The 20,110-nt window shown below is 40.1% G+C and overlaps 3 protein-coding genes across 6 annotated transcripts; all 3 read left to right on the top strand.

The window, feature by feature from the left end:
• The first annotated feature begins 315 nt into the window (after positions 1 to 315).
• Y-b (yellow-b) lies at positions 316 to 10,662 on the top strand. 3 transcript variants are annotated; one of them, XM_031922476.1, is made up of 7 exons: positions 316 to 467; positions 590 to 680; positions 5,386 to 5,713; positions 6,302 to 6,714; positions 8,254 to 8,431; positions 8,983 to 9,194; positions 9,454 to 10,662. In XM_031922476.1, the coding sequence occupies exons 3-7, from the start codon at positions 5,461 to 5,463 to the stop codon at positions 9,766 to 9,768; spliced, it is 1,371 nt and encodes a 456-aa protein (XP_031778336.1). In that variant the 5' UTR covers positions 316 to 467; positions 590 to 680; positions 5,386 to 5,460; the 3' UTR covers positions 9,769 to 10,662. The 3 variants fall into 3 exon arrangements, with proteins under 3 accessions (XP_031778336.1, XP_016836997.1, NP_001154989.1); XM_016981508.2 differs by lacking the exons at positions 316 to 467; positions 590 to 680 and adding an exon at positions 3,447 to 3,758; NM_001161517.1 differs by lacking the exons at positions 316 to 467; positions 590 to 680 and adding an exon at positions 3,482 to 3,667.
• An 827-nt stretch (positions 10,663 to 11,489) lies between these two features.
• On the top strand, positions 11,490 to 14,511 carry LOC100123631 (cytochrome b5-related protein). Its single transcript, XM_001607250.6, has 6 exons — positions 11,490 to 11,648; positions 11,981 to 12,231; positions 12,993 to 13,260; positions 13,340 to 13,631; positions 13,700 to 13,915; positions 14,120 to 14,511. Exons 2-6 carry the CDS (start codon positions 12,001 to 12,003, stop codon positions 14,424 to 14,426), a joined length of 1,314 nt encoding a protein of 437 aa, XP_001607300.1. The 5' UTR covers positions 11,490 to 11,648; positions 11,981 to 12,000; the 3' UTR covers positions 14,427 to 14,511.
• Positions 14,512 to 16,038: 1,527 nt separating this feature from the next.
• Positions 16,039 to 19,912, top strand: LOC100120334 (cytochrome b5-related-like). Of its 2 annotated transcripts, none has more exons than XM_031922477.2 (6): positions 16,039 to 16,159; positions 16,936 to 17,186; positions 17,787 to 18,054; positions 18,221 to 18,512; positions 18,578 to 18,793; positions 18,913 to 19,219. In XM_031922477.2, exons 2-6 carry the CDS (start codon positions 16,956 to 16,958, stop codon positions 19,217 to 19,219), a joined length of 1,314 nt encoding a protein of 437 aa, XP_031778337.1. In that variant the 5' UTR covers positions 16,039 to 16,159; positions 16,936 to 16,955.
• The last annotated feature ends 198 nt before the right edge of the window (positions 19,913 to 20,110 follow it).

Genomic DNA, 20,110 nt, shown 5'->3' with positions numbered 1-20,110 from the left:
GTTCGACCGGCATTTTAGAATTCATAATTCATTTAATTATTTCACTTTATTACAACGTTACATATCAAGCCTAAAATAAAACTCATCACTCGATTCCGTAAACCAAATTTACTTTCTCGAAGGCACAACTTCAGTTTCGTAACCACCGCCGCTTAAGATCATCTTTTTAAAGCAAAAACAACACGAATCGCAACTATTCGCATTACTCTTTTTCTCCTTTCCCATCAACGAAACGATCTAAAGAAAGCCGCTGCCTTTGTTCCGCGACAATTTCTCCCATAAAAAAAGAAACAAATTCCATCTGGCGTTCAGAGGCTATTTTCATTTTCAGTTACTTTGTGGTGATGGCATCTATATCGTCCAGTGCAGGAAGCGAGACGTTGCAAATGTCCTACTCTCTTCAAAAAGTGATAACTGGGTGATGAAGGTTTTTTTATCTGAAGAAACAATACCAGTGCGCGAACTAGGTAATTCTCGCACAAAATTCTATATTACGAGAGCTTTTGTAAACATATGTACCTGTATTAATAAGTATAGAACTCAGCTTATCAATTTTTCACTAGGTATCATAGGCTATTTTCATTTTCAGCTGCTTTGAGGCGATGCACCATCTATATTATAGACAAGTGCAAGAAGCGCATCGACTGGTAGTTCCAAGGAAGTGAGGCGTCGCGAATATAGTAGGTATATTCATGGAAACTGCAGCGGCCGCTAATAAGCCCGCGGGAAAACGAGCCGATTCATGCATTTCACTGTGTTTTCATTTCACGCATCGATGGACCCTTGTGGATGAATTGTATGCATACCTATATTTCGCGGAGGTTGACGTACTTTCTGCTTAACTGCTTGTATGAGATTTTCTTATTTTTTTATAGATCAAAATATATAGGTTCCCTATAGACAAATTAAAAATTCTATACTCGAACCGACCGTTGATTGATTGATGATCGTGAGAGGGCAGCTTATCGTGTTTTGGTTCTATGTTAATGAATTCTACACTTTCAAAATTAATTCAACAACAATGTAAACTTTCTATAGCTGCGTGTCTACGTCACGCGAGTCTACAATGAAGTTCTATTAGATGCATAACATGCAAATTGAATAACTTGAGTAGTATCCTTTGTAAACTTGACGCGAAGGAAACGAGATTTTTCCAACGCCACTCTCGGCGATTCTTGTATAACTCGTATTCTTCATTTTATAATGCAAACGGATGTTATTTTTTTCCGCTTATAGTCACGTCAGTTAATTCAGGAATTTAAAAAAACAAACGCAAACAACAATCGCACCAGGTGAACAATCAAGTGCAAGAAAATACGGGTCACTTGACGTTATAAAATCATTTCTCTCTCGTTCTTCGCGCGTATACACCTTGGCGCACTTTTATCTCACACTATAGAGTAATCATAGCCGCGGGAACGGGACTGCAAACGTCCTTCAATGATCGAGTCTACAGCTCACTCGCTCCTAAGTCTCTTTTCCTTCGCTGGACTTGATTCTTCTTTTTTTCTCTCTCCTCTCTACTCTCGCGCTTGAATCTCCTCTCTGTAAAGGTCATTTTAAAAATTCTGCAACGTAAGTCTTTTTCCTGCGCGTGTAATGGCTTTATTTACGGCGACAACGATGGGCTTTACCAAGTGACGCATAGAGTCGCGTGATTGTTATTTTCAGTGAGACGTTACGCGGAAAATTGTTTTATTAATTTGAACGCGCGCTCTGAGAGTGCGTTTATTGCTCGTCCAACAGGTGTTTAAGGACGCTTTATTATCGATGATTTGTTGCTTATGTTCGCATTAGAGGCAATTTTACTTTTCTTGTTTCACCTTTTATTATATTTTCATTGTTCTTGTTCTCAGACAAGATTGGTTCCGTTCACCTTGAACTTATACGTGATGTAATCGTACGTATTCAACGTTTTGCCCAATATACTTTTATCCTACGCTGGACCGATGCGCATTAAAGTATTATAGAAATCAAGTTACTTTTTGTCGGCCCTTATGTAACTGAATTGGCATGTGTGCATGATTAAGTGTATCGAAAAGCCATTGCGTCATTCAATATACAAATTACCCAATGCCGGTGTTGGGAAAGTGCGTTGAACGCGTGGTCTTATTACCTCTCTGTACATTTGATTGCAGACGTAAAAGAAACGGCGCGCGTGATCCAAAAGCTTACTTCTTGTGCGAAGCTGCACATAGATGGTACGTGTTGGGCTTGATGAATATTGCTCCCAGTGGGAAAATTTATACGTACGTGTATTTTTCATAAAGAAGGTGATTAATTTGAAAGAGGGATAATCTGAGGAATTCTTCTGAAAGCCAGTTCAAAGTTTTAGCAGTAGGTGTGGAGGTACGGCCAAAAAATTGAAAAACTTTCACTTTCAGGGCTGGAGCGTATTAAATATATGGGAAATTCTACGGGAAAAATGCCATTTTCTGGTTGGAGAAGCCGAAAAAAACAAATGTTGGGGCACACTCCCGCAACTTTTTTTTCTTATTGTACATGTTTAGAACCATGCAAAACCACGTCCCAACATCAAAAAAGTGCCTTGTGACACTGTTTTCTAGGCCCTTCAAATTCGTCGAAAAATAGCCATTGTTCAACGGCATGTACCCAATGCATAAAGGCACAAACAAAAACGTATTACGGTAGGAAGAGAGTACGGGAAAAGAGCTTCAATTTAGAAAAAAATGCGTTAAAAATGCTTGATTTGGTCAAAAGTTACGCACAATTGAAAATGCGGAAAAATCATGAAAAAAGATACAAATTTCTTGACTTTGAAAAATCCTGCAATTTCACAATGCACAAGACACTTTTTCGATGTTGGAACGTGGTTTTGCATGGTTCTAAACATGTACAATAAGAAAAAAAAAGTTGCGGGAGTGTGCCCCAGAATTTGTTTTTTTCGGTTTCTCCAACCAGAAAATGGCATTTTTCCCGTAGAATTCCCCATGTATATGTGACGAGAACGTTACAGGCAATCACACATGTTCTGGAACGAAATTAAGTTTCACTGAGACTCGCGATTTTTATATAATAATTTTGTGATTGGCCATTTTTGGGCCATTGTCCGGAGCAGTGAGCGAATCGAAACGAATTATTTGCGTTCGTTGTATTAGATCTAATATCATCATTACATAATCTATCATTCAAACAATTCTCAAAGCTAGCATTAGGTTCTAAAATAAAAACTAAAGCACAACCAACAAATCATCTCACATTCACCCGTCTCTCAGAGCGACCAGACCCACATATCACACCTTCAACCGTGACAACCATGGCGAACAAAGCCATCAGTGCAACGCATCCTGTCCGGTAGTACAATCTATACAGAAAAATCCCTCGCTCGTCCCATACACCGCATATCCATTAAGACCAGTATGAGTATCAGCAGCCCCACCTTCCCGCCAAGCATACTCCACGAGGCGCTACACTCGGAGCGGTACACAGGCCGCTCAGTAGTCAGCCGCAGTGTGTCGCATCAACTTCGAGCGCGAGCACGTTCGAATCGCGCGCATGTACCGCGTACACCTTTATTTTTTTTAAGCACCGAGAGTGTGACATAAAGATCGTTTCTTTTCGCGGTGACTGTGAATTTTTTTCTGGGTCGAATTTCGAAAAGTCGCAGTGTGTGAGTGACAGCTGGTGCGGAGAACGGGAGCTGATGGTAAATTATACACACGGCATGTGCATGCGTGACATGGATTGAATGTCAATCGACGTTTGTTCGCTCTGTTTTTGTCGTGGATTTTGATATAGTACGTTTGTTTGTCAAGGAGCATAAGTCACGTTAAAATTCATGTTCACCAAATAAGAGAGTAACCGTATAACGTCCGCAGAGTTTCGTAGAACAAAGTTTTCGGCTTTCCTCATCCGGGTGCTTGCTCCAGATTGAAAAAACCGCCGACGAATACAAAATTAAGGCCGTCGCAATGGCCTTGCACAACTGCCTGTGCTTTTGAAAAAATTCCACATCTAAAATATGCAAATGCGCGTATAGCCATGACTACAGCCAGACGAAGAAACGCGAGGGAGCTAATGGCTCTAAATTCGCCTCCTCGAGGCGCGCCATTACATCCGTTACCGGCGAGAAAAAAAATCTTTGCACTTTCGAGCTTAGCGCCCGGTTACATAAAAAGGAAACATTACGACCGCGTAAACGATACCTTTCTGTACACCTCTTCGAGCGCGAGAAAAATGGGCGACCGCTCGGACTTTCAGTGCTTTCTCCTTTCGAACTCGTATCACCCGCGTGTTTTCACTCTCCGAATCGTGTGGCTAGTGCCAAAAAGAAAAGCACTTGCACACACGCACGTACTCCTTCTAGTTTCCACCGCCGTCCCGATCTCTACTTTTTGTGCAGTAGATCGGTATGTATATCGGTATCGCAAAAAGTCGCGATAACGAACCGGTATATCGTATCGATATTGTGCGTTCGAAAAAAGGGGGAACCAATCAAGCGCACCATAAAAAACGAACGGCTGTGTGCACGTGCTTTCTCCGCGTCACTCGCGACCGTTGAGATAAAATCTTCCGAATTCTCGATCTCGGGCACCGTTACACCTTGAGCGATTGCGTCAGATGCAGGTCCACTGCTTCTACGTGTTACACACTATACCTGCGAGGCTTTCTATACTTATAGGTCTCGTTGTGACTTAAATGATGTTGGGATCGATGGGCTCGTCGACAGGTTCATCGTCCCGCGAATCGTGTGTCTGGTGAATTAGACGTATATCACATTTCTAAATATAGGAGAGTTGCTAGATTTGTGTGTTATATGCTGAGAAAAATCTTGCTGCGGTTGACGATGGTTTATATTCGCAAAAAATCACGGTGGTTTCGCTTGCAAAATTTTGATATTCGCGCAGTTGCTGGTTGTTATGCCGCAACGTTTTTAAGGCGAACGAAAGTGAAAATCGGATCGAGGGCAGTCGAACGGTTTTAAAAAAGGAAGAACGAGAGGGTATCCGCTTTTTGCACAACTTTATGTGTGTGTATACGCAAAGGTTGTGTATTATCAATTTGATTTATTCGAAAGTTTGTTAACCTCTTATCGCCTCGAGAGTTTTATAAATAAAGCGGGTTTTCAGATCATAGAATCGCGTGAGCGTAAGTACACCGATAATTTGCTGTCTGTGCGCATGAATTACTGACAATTTTGATAACCGGTTCGCTTGTCAAATTCATGAATCGCGTGTACAGATTCAATCTCTGTGTACACGATCCTACCCATCACTTTCATTCCACGACATGGTACAGTGTATGTTTTGTATACGTTGTGCAACACCAGCAAGTTTTCGATTAAGTACATCCATCGTCGCATCGATGAAAACAATGAGATACCTATGTTGACAATAGGATAATATACAAAACAATGCATTCCAGAAACTAAGGAAACCAAGCATCAGCTCTTGACTCAAGCCACAAAGAAGTCGTTCACTCGCTTAAAAAGAAAAAAAAATGCTGGTCATCGGTCTGCTCTTCGTGGCCACAGTGAGCGGTGCCGCGGCTATAGACCACCTGCACGTCAAGTACCAGTGGAAGCAGATAGACTACGACTGGCCGAACGAGGAGACTAAACGACTGTTTCCGAAGTATAAACAGGAGGACAATCTACCGCTCGGACTCGAGGTCGCTGGAGATCGGCTCTTCATTACGGTACCGCGATGGAGACAAGGCGTCGTCGCCAGTCTTAATTACATCAAAATTAATGGTGCGTTTTGTTATACACGATTTTAGAAAAGTTTCTCTTTTCGAACGGATTTTAAAGAAAAGTAATTGGGTCGTGACGCTTATTGCTTATCCGCGTATACGAGAGCGTATAATTTTCGAGACAGGAGTATGTATGGTATATAGCTCATTACGGCGCGATAGTAAGCTGTGATTTATTTAACGATAACGTCACGGGGAGAAAAATTAACGATACCGCGGCGTTAGTCACTCTGGCGCACCGCATGACTCAATTCGCTCGAGCGAAGATCGAACTCAGAAGAAAACTATATAAATAATCTCGTGGATTCGATACTGGGAAAAACGACGGGTGTAAAAAAACCTCTTCGCCCCCGGCAGCGCGTTATATTCAATGGGATGCGTCATGGTAGATACGCGGACGCGTATTATAAAATGTTGAATGGAAGCCTTGTATCCTAATTTTTACACGATGATCTGGACGGGTATCATCGTGGGCTGTAATTAAGAAACGCGATACGCTTCGATCTGGAAAAACTTGATTTCTTTATAGTCAGAGACGATGAGTCAGACGGTTAAAGACCTTTTACAATAAAATGTACCGATTTTCCAGACTCTCGAACATCGCCACCGCTCATACCCTACCCTTCGTGGGAGGCTCACCAATACAGCGGCGGCTCACCTCCGGAGATCGTCTCGACCTTCCGCGTACGTGCCGATCGCTGCAATCGACTTTGGGTCCTGGATACCGGTCTGTCCGACATCCTCGGAGCACCGGAGCAGGATTCTGTACCCACGCTTCTGGTTTACGATCTGACCAACGACCAGCTTCTCCGCAAGTACCCGATTCCCGATGACCACCGAACCTACGAGTCGCTGTTTGCCAACATCGCAGTCGAGGATTACGACTGCGATGACTCGTACGGCTATCTCGGAGATCTGGGCGGGCCTGGTTTGGTCGTCTATTCCTGGAAACTGGCCAAGTCATGGCTGGTGAAGCATCACTACTTCCATCCGGATCCTCAGGTGAGTGATGAGTCATGTGTGGCGCTGAATCAAAAGCAGATGCACACTCTTAGTAGAACAACATGAACATCATCAAAGTTCATCATGCTCATGGCAGAAATTTCATCAAACCACACTTTCGACACACTCGGCTTTCATGCTAAAACAGGCGCGTCTAACTACCATCATCTTATACAACTTTTTCCATCACGGCTCGATCGCCATAACGATACACGCGATATATTACGTTAGCTCACGTGTGCAGGGAAGAGCTAAAAACAGTCCCAACACGCGTATACACGTACTCGCTCCACTAAAGGGACTTTTTCTCCGATCAGCCTTGGAATTCTATAAGGCTATCCCGTGTGCACGCAGCCGATCAATCAATGGCATTCCGTTCTCCTTCTGCAGCGCAAATCATTCGCGAATTCCTGAATCGACTTTAATAGAAAGTAGCGCCGACGAGTCTCTACACACACTATGCTTAATGAATTTCTCGGCTCTAATTGGCGCTTTTTTACGATTTTTGACGACCCGCCGTTTTTTCTCTCAGTCGCGAAGACGAGAGGAGGATAACTACGTTGACCCGTAAATTGAGAGATGACGTCTCTCGCGCGGTGTGAAATTCCGAGAAAGCGGAGACAATTGCCGGGCTCTTGCGTAATCGTGCGTAATTTGTTGTTGTTTTGACACACATTGTTCAGGTTTATTTCGAGTGTTAAGCGTATAGCAATCACGTTCTTTCTATCGGAGATACTTATGGGTGAGTAATTGAACGTATTTGTTTCCGAAGCGTGTTTCTGTGCAGAATTAGAGGAGAAAAGGATAATCACGCATGGCATGGAGCCGAGAAAGTTTTTATGAAAATCGCTTTTTAGGAGCTATATTTCATTATGATTGGACGATTAAGCGCAAACGGTTTAGGTCATTTAACTTTATAATCAGTCTTTCTAGATCATTACTTTGCCGTAACAATAAACCGTAGTGGCGTGATTTATGCGATACGCAAAGTTTTGCTCAATTTGGAGATGATTAAAATCATTGTTTTATTGTTGCTTTTCACCTTGACACGAATATGACATTTATTATCAATCAGCGCAAAAAATATTGTTACGCATAGAATAAAAAAGATTGACGTTCGAGTAGAGAAAGCCTGGAAGGAATTTATTCGTAATAATTCCGTACCATAACCGACACGTATCTACTTAGATTCGTTTCATATAATATAGCGCGCACTCTAATAACACTCAATTTAATAACTTTCCCGCATCGGTTACAGGGTCAATCTTTTTCACAACATTCGTTTTCACGCTAATTGCAGAACAATCAGAATGTTCTATTCGTCCATTTCTCCGCATTCCTTATCAACGTACGAGTCCACTGTAGTGGTTCTGTAGCGTCACCGGGCGCTGCGCAGCACCATAAAAATATCGCGCTATATTTTTTAACATCGTTATTAACCAACACCGCGGGCACTTACAGTCGCTCTTTGTTTGAGAGCGTGTAAAAATCGGCTCGTAACGGATCCGGCGAATGTAACTCGATGCTCTTTTTTTGCAGTCCGGTGAATTCAACGTCGGCGGTATCCCCTTCCAGTGGTCGGACGGCATTTTCGGATTAGCCCTGGCGCCGACCGGAGACGGTTACAGCACACTCTACTTCCATCCGCTGTCCAGCACTATGGAGTTCGCCGTTAGTACGAGGCTTCTGCGTGATCCTGAGAGAGTTGCTTCGTCAGGTATGTATATAGATATTCTGTATACTGCTTTTCAAAGGACTTGCGGTTGACCTACCTTTGACGGAGATCATTATGCTCGAGCTCGACGAGTGGAGAAGTAATTTTAAAAGATTAATTTTCGTGTTTTGCTTTGTTTTTGGTATGCATTAATTTCCAGTTGTAAAGTATAATTTGGTATGTGTAAAATTTTATTTATCTATTTTTTTTTTTTTGTAATATCGAATCAGAAATATCGATTTGTTTTAACTGAATACACGTAGAATCAGTCCTGTCAGCGCCAAATCATAATGTTAGACCCCATACTGCTCGCAGTGCTCGCTTGAACTTAAAACTTCCCGGCTCTCCGTAAGTTTCTGGGCAGTGCAGATAGGTGGCGTATAGGCTCATTTCTATTTTCCTCAGCAATTAATCTGTGCGAGAATGTATATATATATGGTGGTGTGCCAGTTGTGCCAAAACTGCTATATTGAGCCTGCCGCTTGGGTCGTTTATGCTATATTATGAGCGTATAAAGTTGCAATAAAATTTGATATAATGCATGACATTTTCAGAAGCCTTCCATCAGTTCCAAGTACTGGGCTCGCGCGGACCTAACGGTCAGAGCAGCGTCAGTTTCCTCGACCCGGAGACCGGAATTCTGATTTACGCCCTGACGAACTTGAATGCAATTGCGTGCTGGCGAACCGGCACCAAGTACAGCATACAGCAACAGGGTAGGGTCTACATGGACAACGTCACGATGGTCTTTCCCAATGACCTGAAGGTACGTATACATGTTTTAGACAAAGTAAATCGTCGGGTTCGATTCATAATTTCGAAGACAAGATAACGATACTGCACTGAGGCTGGAGAAAATTAATTGTTTCGTTGGCGCATAAAGCTATAAAGCATTTGTGCCCTGTCAGTAGTGTAATGAAAATTTACTATCATTGTATGTTTTACGACTTGTGTATATAAATACCCACCATAAATTAATACGTTGTAAAAACAAATATTTTAATTTTGTCGTTTCAAATTTTCAGATAGATCGGAACGGCACGATCTGGGTGTTGTCCGACCGATTGCCGGCCTTCATGTACCACACGCTCGACCCCAACGACTATAACTTTCGGATCCTCGCCGGGACCGTCCGTGAAGCGGTCCAAGGCACGATATGTTCGATGGGTATGTCAGATCGAACTACCACCCCCAGTACCAAATGGCCCAAGTCTTACGACAACCGGGCCAACCGACTGCCCGTCCGAAGCGGTGAAGCCCAGCAAGGTCCGAACTTCGTCTCTATCGGACTCGCCGCCACTGCCGCGACAATTTTACGGCTCCTCGCGATACGGGCCTAATATCGACCAGTATTTTTGGTACGCCGTTAGCCTCATTCCTGTGCTCAATTTCCTCGCGAGGTACGTCGAGAGGCGGTACATGAGGTGGAATGCTTAGCGAAGATCGTGAAAATGTTCGTGTATCTGTACGATTATTACATGCATTTCTATGTGAGACTGGAAAATTCGACGCGTTGAGGAGTAATCCAAGATATTTGATTGGTACATGCGTTTGAATTTTGACTTTAATGTCGATGGATATAGTTTTTGGAAAGCACACGGAATGAAGGTTGACTGTTATCTTGTTAATCAAAGAACGAGTTGTGTTTTTAGCTTTGTAAGCTCTTATTTTTTACGTTTTTAGTTTTTAATTTATAGATTCTTTATAACTGAGAAGATCGTTTGTAGATTTTATACCACAAATAAATATATTTGTTTATAAGCCACTAAATTTAAGACAGCAGTATATAGGCTTTGGCTGTTAAGATGAATATAGAATTTTGAGTTATCTGTGCATAACTACAACTGCCATTAGATTATATTTTAAAATCAAACTGTAAAAATTATACTCGTATTAATGTCTTACAGTTGGTGCACATTGTAATTGAATAAATATGTGTTAATTTGTAAGATGTTACCAAAAAATCATTCTTATCAATGTCAAGTATAAAAAATTGAAATTCATTGACTAGATCCAATCGGTGCGTTTAGGCTAGTGAGTATTTATGCATACAGCGAACGTTGTCACATGCTCCGGTGTATTTGGATTTGGATCACAAATTGTCATATTTTTGCGCTACAAATGTTATTTAAGTTATTTTTTATTTTAGTACTTTTTTAACGATTGTTCAGTTGGAAATTTGAAGCATGATATTATTTTTGTAAACCCAAATAAATACTCTTATGGTAAAATAATTTAACCCCTGTTTGTTAACCATATCAATCGGTTTAATACGTTTGTTGTGATGGGTGCATTTTAATCATATAGCTCAGCTGAAAACGGATTCTATTTGGAAAAAAAATCCATTCCCCACTTATGTGAGTAAACTAAAAATATAAATTATCTGATTAATTTTCCTCTTTTTCAGAAGGCGAAGTAACCGTTGCCTTTGACGACGATCGTGAAGTTTTAATGATACATTAATGCAGGAGGAAAGGAGTAGCAAACTATCTACGCGCATCCGTTCGAAATATTAACGCGATATCGGCCAGTGTAATGAAAGTAAATCATTTCCTCGTGACGACCTCAGAATTTTCTGTGAAAGGCATAAGCGACAATTATGTGATAACTATATGTATAAGAAAGAAACAAGCTGACCTTGATTCGCCTCAGTAAATTTACATACTTGTACGGAAAAATTTGAAATCGCCGGCATAGATGCCATCTACCTGGATACATTTGTAGGACAAGGTTCTTTTCAATTGCAGGTCGAATTTTGCTTTCGTTTTATTTCTTTATTTATTTTTTTTTTGTTTGTGTTCAGCTTTTTAATCTGTACAGCTATCGCATGCGATATTGCGATCTAGATGCATCGACGCAACTTTGTAATTTTTGCTTTTGAATTCAAAGTAATTTTTTGTTTGGTATTATTACGCTATATAAAAAAAAACTGGAATTCCCCAATCCTGGAGCTAATATTTTAAACACCTATCTATGACAGGATACATCCGAGCGTGTATTACACATGCACTGCGTCAACACCGGTATTCATATCTCGCGCGGGGCAAAGGTTGGCGCGATCAGTCGAATTATATCCGTGCGAGTTGACGCTTCGAGCACGCGCTCGTGTTTAGTGATGTACATATTACTATTGTCGGGTTATCAAATTGATTGTTAATGTTAATACCATAGTGTTAATACCATGAATTTCTTTTCTACTTAATAAGTGACTGTATATTTCGTAAGTATTTTGGTTTTTTCTTTATAAGTACTTACTCTAAGCGTGAACTTTGAATATGATTTGTTTTGAAGCAGTGCGTTGTCACATTAGCTGATTTTATAAGCTCACGTTATAATTATGATAAGTTATCAGCGCGTGATAAAATGTACACGAGTATCGTTAAGCGATGCATTCTGACTCATAAACACTGAAACACTGTCACAGTGAATGATAAAAGTCTATTTAACGATCTTGCGATAGCATCAGTCCTTTTTATGATTTAATTGCTTGTATATCTTGAAACAATTCATACAACTAATGATCATTACCATGATTGCACCGTTCACTAAAAGGTTCCCAGAAGTGCAAAAAAATGACAAAGTACGAGAGTACAGTTCCGGGCATGACCTACCCGTCAGGTCGCGATGATCCTTTAAAGACGTGCTTCAGTTTCCTCGAGGGACGGCGAAAAGATGACGGGGCAGAAGGTTTGTGGCGAATTTATGACAACCTCTACGACTTGGACTCGTTCATACGAAATCATCCCGGAGGTTCCGAGTGGTTAACCATGACGCGGGGAACGGACATCACAGAAGCATTTGAGGTAACTTCAATGTGTCATGAATTTTTCGCGAAAAGTAGTAAAGAGTTGCATTATAAAATAAACAACTTTAATGGATTCATAGATATGACTTACTTAGTGTTGAAAGCTTTGCGGTCACTTACATTGTTTGTTCATTACTGAGCCCTGTTAAAAATAAATACATATTTTTTGTATGTATCTTTAGTACGTACTAAAAACATGTAATTTGCCTGGTAATACGTATTAAAAATATGTACTGATTTGGGACTGACTATTTGATGCGGCCATAAATGGTGTCATTAATCATTATCCTTATGGTACTTCCATTTATGGCCACATCAAATACTTATATTTATATAATATATTTAAAATAGTCAGTCCCAAATCAGTACATATTTTTAATACGTATTACCAGGCAAATTACATGTTTTCAGTACGTACTAAAGATACATACAAAAAATATGTATTTATTTTTAACAGGGAGCGCAGATATTGTGATTCGAAGATGAGCGAGGAAATTTTTATCTGCCTATTTGTCATTAGCTGTATAGTAGCATCCAGCCCGAGTAAAACTGCAAAATATTTTTGAACTAGCTCTTTCCCCATAGCTGGTATGTCACAACCGCTTTGTTGGGCTATTAGGCTACTTATGTTATAACTGCAACTGAAAACCTATTTATCATATTACGTTCTTATAGGATAATTCTGAACATTTACATATAGATAAAGCTAATTGCTTAACTGCTTATAGCGATAAAAAATACAAAACATACATCTGACAGGCCCACCACATAACAGATAAGGCCGAGCGATTGTTGCCGCAGTTTTTCGTGCGCAAGGCCGAGACGTCTAGGTCACTGGCCTATACCTTCGATTCGAGCGGCTTCTATAAAAAATTCAAAGCAAGGGCTCGTGAGGCCCTGAAGGATGTGGACTTTCACACATCGTCTCCTAGATCCAAACGTATCACCGATTTAATGGTGACGATGGCCATCCTAGGTGCCATCTCTGCTGCTATCACCAAGTCTTGGATGGCAATTGCTTTTACTGGTAACCAATAATTTTTCCTATTCATACATACTGCTGTTATGCACGATATCGTGGTTCACACGAGAATACCATATTTCAGCTCTTTTTCTCACGTGGACGGTGATATGCGCGCACAATTTCTTTCACATGAGGGACAACTCCCGCATGTTCTACTTCGACATGAGTTTGATGTCGTCAAAGGAGTGGCGGATATCACACGCGCTGAGCCACCACCTCTATCCCAATACTCTTTGGGACATGGAGATATATGCCCTGGAACCTTTCATCGCTTACATGCCCACCAAGGACAAAACGCTTTTGTATCGGCTGGTGATGCTGGCTTTTGAACCGCTAGTCTTTGGTCTCTGTTTTTTCGGCCAAGCCGTCAAACGGTATGTCTATTTTGTAACAATAAAAATAATATATTTTTGGGCAATTACAATCTATTATCTACTTACAGATATTACTCAATATTTGCGGAATGGAAGAGCCCGGAATTCCGGGATATCGTGCCATTCTTCTTGCCGATCATAATGAGCTTTTTCGCCGCATCGCCCTTTGAGGCGGTTAAAACATGGCTGTGTATCATAATCCTTAGCAGCTTTATCTTCAAGTTGATCGGACTGACATCTGCTCATCATCATCCCGGAATTTTCCACGATGGCGATGTTTGTCGGTGAGTTTTTGCTATCAACTATACAAATTTAATAAAATCAGTATTTAGAGAACGATTTCGACGATACTTGAAAAAGAACTGAAATCTCCTAGCATACACATATGTTATACAGATAATCGTATTGATTTTATAGATACAAGCTCTGATTTCCCAAAATCAATACTGTCGCAGATAAAATAAAAAAATCTTCTTTCTCAATTACAGAAAGGACCTCGATTGGGGTCTGATGATACTTGATGCAACGCGCGATCGCAAGGTGATCGACGACTCGCTGTTTCTCGTTTTGACCAACTTTGGCTCACACGGGATGCACCATTTACTTCCAACCGTAGACCACGCGTACCTGGAGCTCTGCGTACCAGCGTTCATCGAAACCTGCCGTGAGTTTGGCGTCAACGTTGATAAGTTCAGTTCCTGGGAGCTGGTCAAGGGTCAGTTCCAGCAACTCATGCGCTTTGAGCCACGAAAGAACTACCGCGGTGGACCCGATTGTAGCCCTTGCTTATCTTGAGTGTACAGGAATAGACATCTTTGTAGTTCGAATAAATTCTTGCATACTGTATGCAATCTAAGAGTAAAAATCCAGTTTGATAATTTGTGCATATATTTTATTTCTATTTTTTTCTTCAATTATTTATACGACAATTTGCCTTCCTATTACTAATATTATGTCGTGTATAGCTATTAATCGCCTGAGAAAAAGCCGTAACTTCTATTTGAGACTCAAGCACGAAGAACAACCAAAGTCAGAAAATGAGCAGGGGAACTCAAGCTTCGTTTGGGTGAAGAACTGTGCAGAAACTATACTTGAATACGTTGTTTGATTAGATCAGTTGAGCGGTATATCTACTTGAATGCGATACTGCACGCAATCAAGCATTGGCGTAACTTGACGATTCGACCGGTGAGCTGTGATATGAAAAAGTTCTGTTATTCAATAATGCAAAGTGGCTTTTTTTGTTGATGGCGATTATGCTATAGCGGAAAATTGTCGTAATAACAACGATATACAATAGCCAAATTATCAAAGTTTTTTTTTAAAGTCGTTTGAAAGTTCAATAGTAATTCGGTGGTTTGAATGTGTGATGCAATACTTGCCATCGTGGTGCTAACCGCGTGCCTCTTGATAATCATATATCGTGATTAAGTTCTGAATACATATAGCTACTTTTATATATATATATATATATATATATATATATATATATATTAATTTTTTTCTGTATATTTTCAAATATCCTAAAATTGATACTGTCAATCATTTTGACCGTTTTGCAAAATGTAAGCAAATTATTCACATACAATATTAGGTCTTTCGACCATACATATAATTCAATTTTTTAATTCATATTATATTTCAAATAAAATATCGACAGAATTATTTTTTAATTTGAATTATTGTTCTTGATGATGCAGACTTAAAATAATTAATGACAAACCAGGGTTCCAATCAAAATTTGGCATCACTAAACTCACTTCGATAAGCCAATATAAGTAATAAACTCTGCGAACATTCTGAAAATTCCAGCAATTCAAATTTTCAGAATTCTGATCTTTACCTCTAGCCTACTAGCTAGATAATTGATTTATCGTATACCATATAGAGCTGCACTAGGCCGCTCAATACTCTTGTACTCATCGTTTTACACCGCGTTATTATATAATTGTATATTTATTATTGTATTTCTTTTTTGTATAGGACGTTTCCACCCGTTTATTATAAATAAATTATGACTCCGTTGCCAAAAAAGTTATTTTAATCAATTTCCGACGGAGCTATCTCCAAAATGGCGATAAAGTTTTTCGAGTAGCCGCGGATACGAGATACGCCTGCTATAGTGCAGATGCTTTCACTCCGGTTGCGCGTCGGCGTGCATCCCGCGCGCGCGTGGGGCAAAGGTTGGCGCGATCAGTCAAATTAAATCCGCGCAAGTTAACGTATCGCGTGCATGCTTATGTTTTCAAAAACTAAGTAATATACGCATGCTGGCTTATCAGATCGGAAGAGCTAAACCGGAGTAAATCCCCCTTTTGGGAGTTGCGCAGTCGGTTGATAGTGATTATTATTATTGTTATTGTAAGTGTTTGCAGTCTTGAATTTATCGGTGAAGCTTCTGGAGAGCTATCTTTGCGGCAAAGATCTCGAGGAGTGGAAAAAACTGACCGAGAACGGTATAATTGGCAGCTTCGCGGTTTTCTTATCGGCAATACGCGCTGGTCCATCGAACTTACAGCTTCGGGCGGGTGATTTACATTTTCCCATATTTGTTATTTTATTCCAGCTCGTGCAATATTTTATGGATTGGTTTTCTACTTAATCAGTGACTGTATTTCGTAAGTACACTGAGAGAAAAGTTTAGTAGTTCCACTTAAATTTTCATTGAATCAATTGAATCTGTTTAATGGAGAACAATTTAATTGATTTTAAAAAATCAATCGCGATCTTTTGCCAATGAAATCCATACATTGAATTAAGTAAATCAGTTCTTACTTCAGTTAATTATTCCATTAACTTGTATCAAAGATCGTTTCAAAAAAAGTTCCATCAACAAAATAGACCATCAAACTGAATAAATATATTATTGAATCAATTTGATTATGTAGAAACTAACAATTAATTAATTAATACAATTAATTATTACTTTATATTAATGAATTATTTAATTATAATAATACAACATTTATTGTTCCAATATATTTCAGTGTTTTCTTTATAAGTTACACAAAGCCTGAACTTTGAAGATACTTTGTTTCGGAAAAGTGCGTTCTAACACTAGATGACTTTATAAGGTCAAAAATCTCATTGTGATAACTTATCAGCGCGTGATAAAATGTACACAAGTATCGTTAAGCGATGCATTCTAACGCATAAACACTGAAACATTGTCACAATAAATGATGAAAATCTATTTAATGATTTTGCGATAGCATCAGTCCTTTTTATGATTTAATTGCTTGTATATCTTGAAAAGATTCATACAACTTACGATCATTACCATGATTGCATCGTTTACTAAAAGGTTTCCAGAAGTGCAAGACAATGACAAAGTACGAGAGTACAGTTCCGGGCATGACCTACCCGTCAGGCCGGGATTATCCTTTAAAGACGTGCTTCGGTTTCCTCGAGGGACGGCGAAAAGATGACGGGGCAGAAGGTTTGTGGCGAATTTATGACAACCTCTACGACTTGGACTCGTTCATACGAAATCATCCCGGAGGTTCCGAGTGGTTAACCATGACACGGGGAACGGACATCACAGAAGCATTTGAGGTAACTTCAATGTGTCATGAAATTTCCGCGAAAAGTAGTAAAGAGTTGCATTATAAAATAAACAACTTTAATGGATTCATAGATATGACTTACTTAGTGTTGAAAGCTTTGGGATCGCTTGCGTTGTTTGTTCGATGATTTGAAGATGACCGAGAACATTTCAGCGATATTAATTCAGTTCTTTGCATTCGATTTTTTGAATACAAGCCTCTAGATAATTCCATAAACATAAAAATAAATAGGTGCTTAGCTTCAATATAGGAGAATGCGATAAACAATGTTGTATAATTGTATCTAAAATTTTTGTGGCGAAAGCTAAGTTTGCAACACAAAAAAATGTATATTCAATTTCGATTTTAATTGTCATTGTTGATACATTAAAAATATATATTAAGTATTGAAAAATCAATTCAGTTACTCAAATAATAAAATAAATTAAGCATTTTGTCAGAATAAACTAAAATCTGTAGACGATACAACATTGGTTGAGTAATTCAAATACTTGGATAAAGCTAATTGCTAAAGCGATAAAAAATTCAAAATAAGCACAGCTTTGGTCCAGTTCTTATAAACAACTGCAATCAATGTATGCTCTTGCAGGTCCACCACATAACGGATAAGGCCGAGCGATTGTTACCGAAGTTTTTCGTGCGCAAGGCCGAGGCGTCTAGGTCACTGGCCTATACCTTCGATTCGAGCGGCTTCTATAAAAAATTCAAAGCAAGGGCTCGTGAGGCCCTGAAGGATGTGGACTTTCACACGCCGTCTCCTAAATCCAAACGTATCGCCGATTCAATGGTGACGATGGCTATCCTAGGTGCCATCATTGCTGTTATGACCAAGTCGTGGATGGCCATTGCTTTTAGCGGTAATTTAAATTTCTTATCATTATAGGTACATATAGCGTGTAATAGTGTATTATTTGTAGCTTATAGTTTTGAATTATACAATAATCAGCCAAGCATTTTAGTGAGTTTCCGGCACTATTATTATGCTTGATGTCGCAGCTCACGTGAGAATTAATCTTATTTCAGCTCTTTTTCTCACGTGGACGGTCATAAGCGCGCACAATTTCTTTCACATGAGGGACAACTTTCGCATGTTCTACTTTGACATGAGCCTGATGTCGTCGAAGGAGTGGCGCATATCCCACATCTTGAGTCACCACCTCTATCCCAACACCCTTTGGGACATGGAGATATATACCCTGGAACCTTTCATCGCTTACATGCCCACCAAGGACAAAACGCTCTTGTATCGGCTGGTGATGTTGGCTTTTGAACCGCTATTCTTTGGTCTCTGTTTTTTCGGCCAAGCTGTCAAACGGTATGTTGTATCGATGATAATATTATGTATTTTTGCGTGTTTACAATTTAATTTTATAATTACAGATATTATTCGATATACACGGATTGGAAGAGTCCGGAATTCCGGGATATCGTGCCATTCTTTCTGCCGATCATAATGAGCTTTTTCGCCGCGTCGCCCTTTGAAGCGGTTAAAACATGGCTGTGCATAATAATCCTAAGCAGTTTCATCTTCAAGTTCATCGGACTAACAGCTGCCCATCATCATCCCGAAATTTTTCACGATGGTGATGTTTGCAGGTAAGCTTTATTCTAATATAGGTAGGGATAACAAAGTATTGATTTTATGATGTGCTCGCTGATTGCTCATAATCAATACCATCACGGAAAAAATTAAAACTCCTTTTCCTCTATTTCAGAAAGGACCCTGACTGGGGTCTGATGCAACTTGACGCAACGCGGGATCGTAAGGTGATCGACGACTCGCTGTTTCTCGTTTTGACCAACTTTGGTTCACACGGGATGCACCATTTACTTCCAACCGTAGACCACGCGTACCTGGAGCTCTGCGTACCTGCGTTCATCGAGACCTGTCGTGAGTTTGGTGTCGAGATTGAGAAGTACAGCTCCTGGGAGCTGATCAAGGGTCAGTTCCAGCAGCTCATGCGTATCCAGCCACGAAAGAACTACCGCGGTGGACCCGATTGTGGCCCTTGCTTATCTTAAGTGTACAGAAATAGGTGTGTAATCTGTACTTGAATGTTTTACATATTTGCTTTTGTGTGTGTGTGTGTGTGTGTTTTTTTACATAATATGCACTTTGTAGTAGCTGTTAACAATGAATGAATAAATGTAGAAGTTAAGAAGTACTGCATGTTTTGTAACAGCTTCGTATGCAAGGTCTAATTTAATTCTAATGTTAAGTTCATGTGACAATTTACGATGCACTGGCACGAAAGAATAATGTCGTCTCTTTTGTGGTCAGTCGCCTCGTGCACAGAGAGAAATAGTGTCTCTAGAGCCGATGAGATCGAAAGAATACAGGATTCTTGTCGATATTTGGTGGAACTGGCTCGAGAGTTGTCGCGACAATAAAAATAGAACCGTAGCGCATAACCACCTGTTCGGCCGCGGTGCCCCGGCGCGGAATAAACGTGTTATTTTGTGGTCGGCCGTCTCGAGCGCGAAGAACGACTTTGATCTTAATTTCAAAGAATGTTCAGATCAAGCTCTGTATTGACGATTTGGCGCGTGGGTTACCGGAGAGTGAAGTGCGTTGCTAAGACGAAACGAGAGTTTTTTTGTTTTTCGGCGTTGGGGACGAAGCCCTGGACGTGCTTGATTGGGAGTAGCGCAAGAACTTGCACACGGAGCGGATGTATTTTGATCGTATCAATAAAATCTTTATCAAAACATAAATCGTGACGAGTCTTCCTTTACAATAAACGTGATTTTTTAAAAGGGGTCTAGAGTTTTATTGAGTCGATTACATGATCATTGGCATATGTCGTATGGAGAAACGTCCTGTGGATGTAATTGTATACTATTCCGTATCTAATTGTATGCTTACAAGAGAATTGCCTATGCGAACGACTGGGCGAGAGACACGAAACTAAG

This window comes from Nasonia vitripennis, chromosome 2 (assembly GCF_009193385.2).
Source record: "Nasonia vitripennis strain AsymCx chromosome 2, Nvit_psr_1.1, whole genome shotgun sequence".
In the NCBI taxonomy this organism is placed as follows: Eukaryota; Metazoa; Arthropoda; class Insecta; order Hymenoptera; family Pteromalidae; genus Nasonia; species Nasonia vitripennis.
Note: the sequence above shows the minus strand (reverse complement) of the source record. Positions and strands in the feature narration are given on the sequence as shown.

Coding starts and splice junctions, on each gene's coding strand:
- Y-b (XM_031922476.1), top strand. CDS start 5,461: ATGCTGGTCATCGGTCTGCTCTTCGTGGCCACAGTGAGCGGTGCCGCG. Junction 8,432..8,982: donor TGAGAGAGTTGCTTCGTCAG/GTATGTATATAG, acceptor TGACATTTTCAG/AAGCCTTCCATCAGTTCCAA. Junction 9,195..9,453: donor TCTTTCCCAATGACCTGAAG/GTACGTATACAT, acceptor TCAAATTTTCAG/ATAGATCGGAACGGCACGAT.
- LOC100123631 (XM_001607250.6), top strand. CDS start 12,001: ATGACAAAGTACGAGAGTACAGTTCCGGGCATGACCTACCCGTCAGGT. Junction 12,232..12,992: donor ACATCACAGAAGCATTTGAG/GTAACTTCAATG, acceptor TACATCTGACAG/GCCCACCACATAACAGATAA. Junction 13,916..14,119: donor CACGATGGCGATGTTTGTCG/GTGAGTTTTTGC, acceptor TCTCAATTACAG/AAAGGACCTCGATTGGGGTC.
- LOC100120334 (XM_031922477.2), top strand. CDS start 16,956: ATGACAAAGTACGAGAGTACAGTTCCGGGCATGACCTACCCGTCAGGC. Junction 18,513..18,577: donor TTCGGCCAAGCTGTCAAACG/GTATGTTGTATC, acceptor TTATAATTACAG/ATATTATTCGATATACACGG. Junction 18,794..18,912: donor CACGATGGTGATGTTTGCAG/GTAAGCTTTATT, acceptor CCTCTATTTCAG/AAAGGACCCTGACTGGGGTC.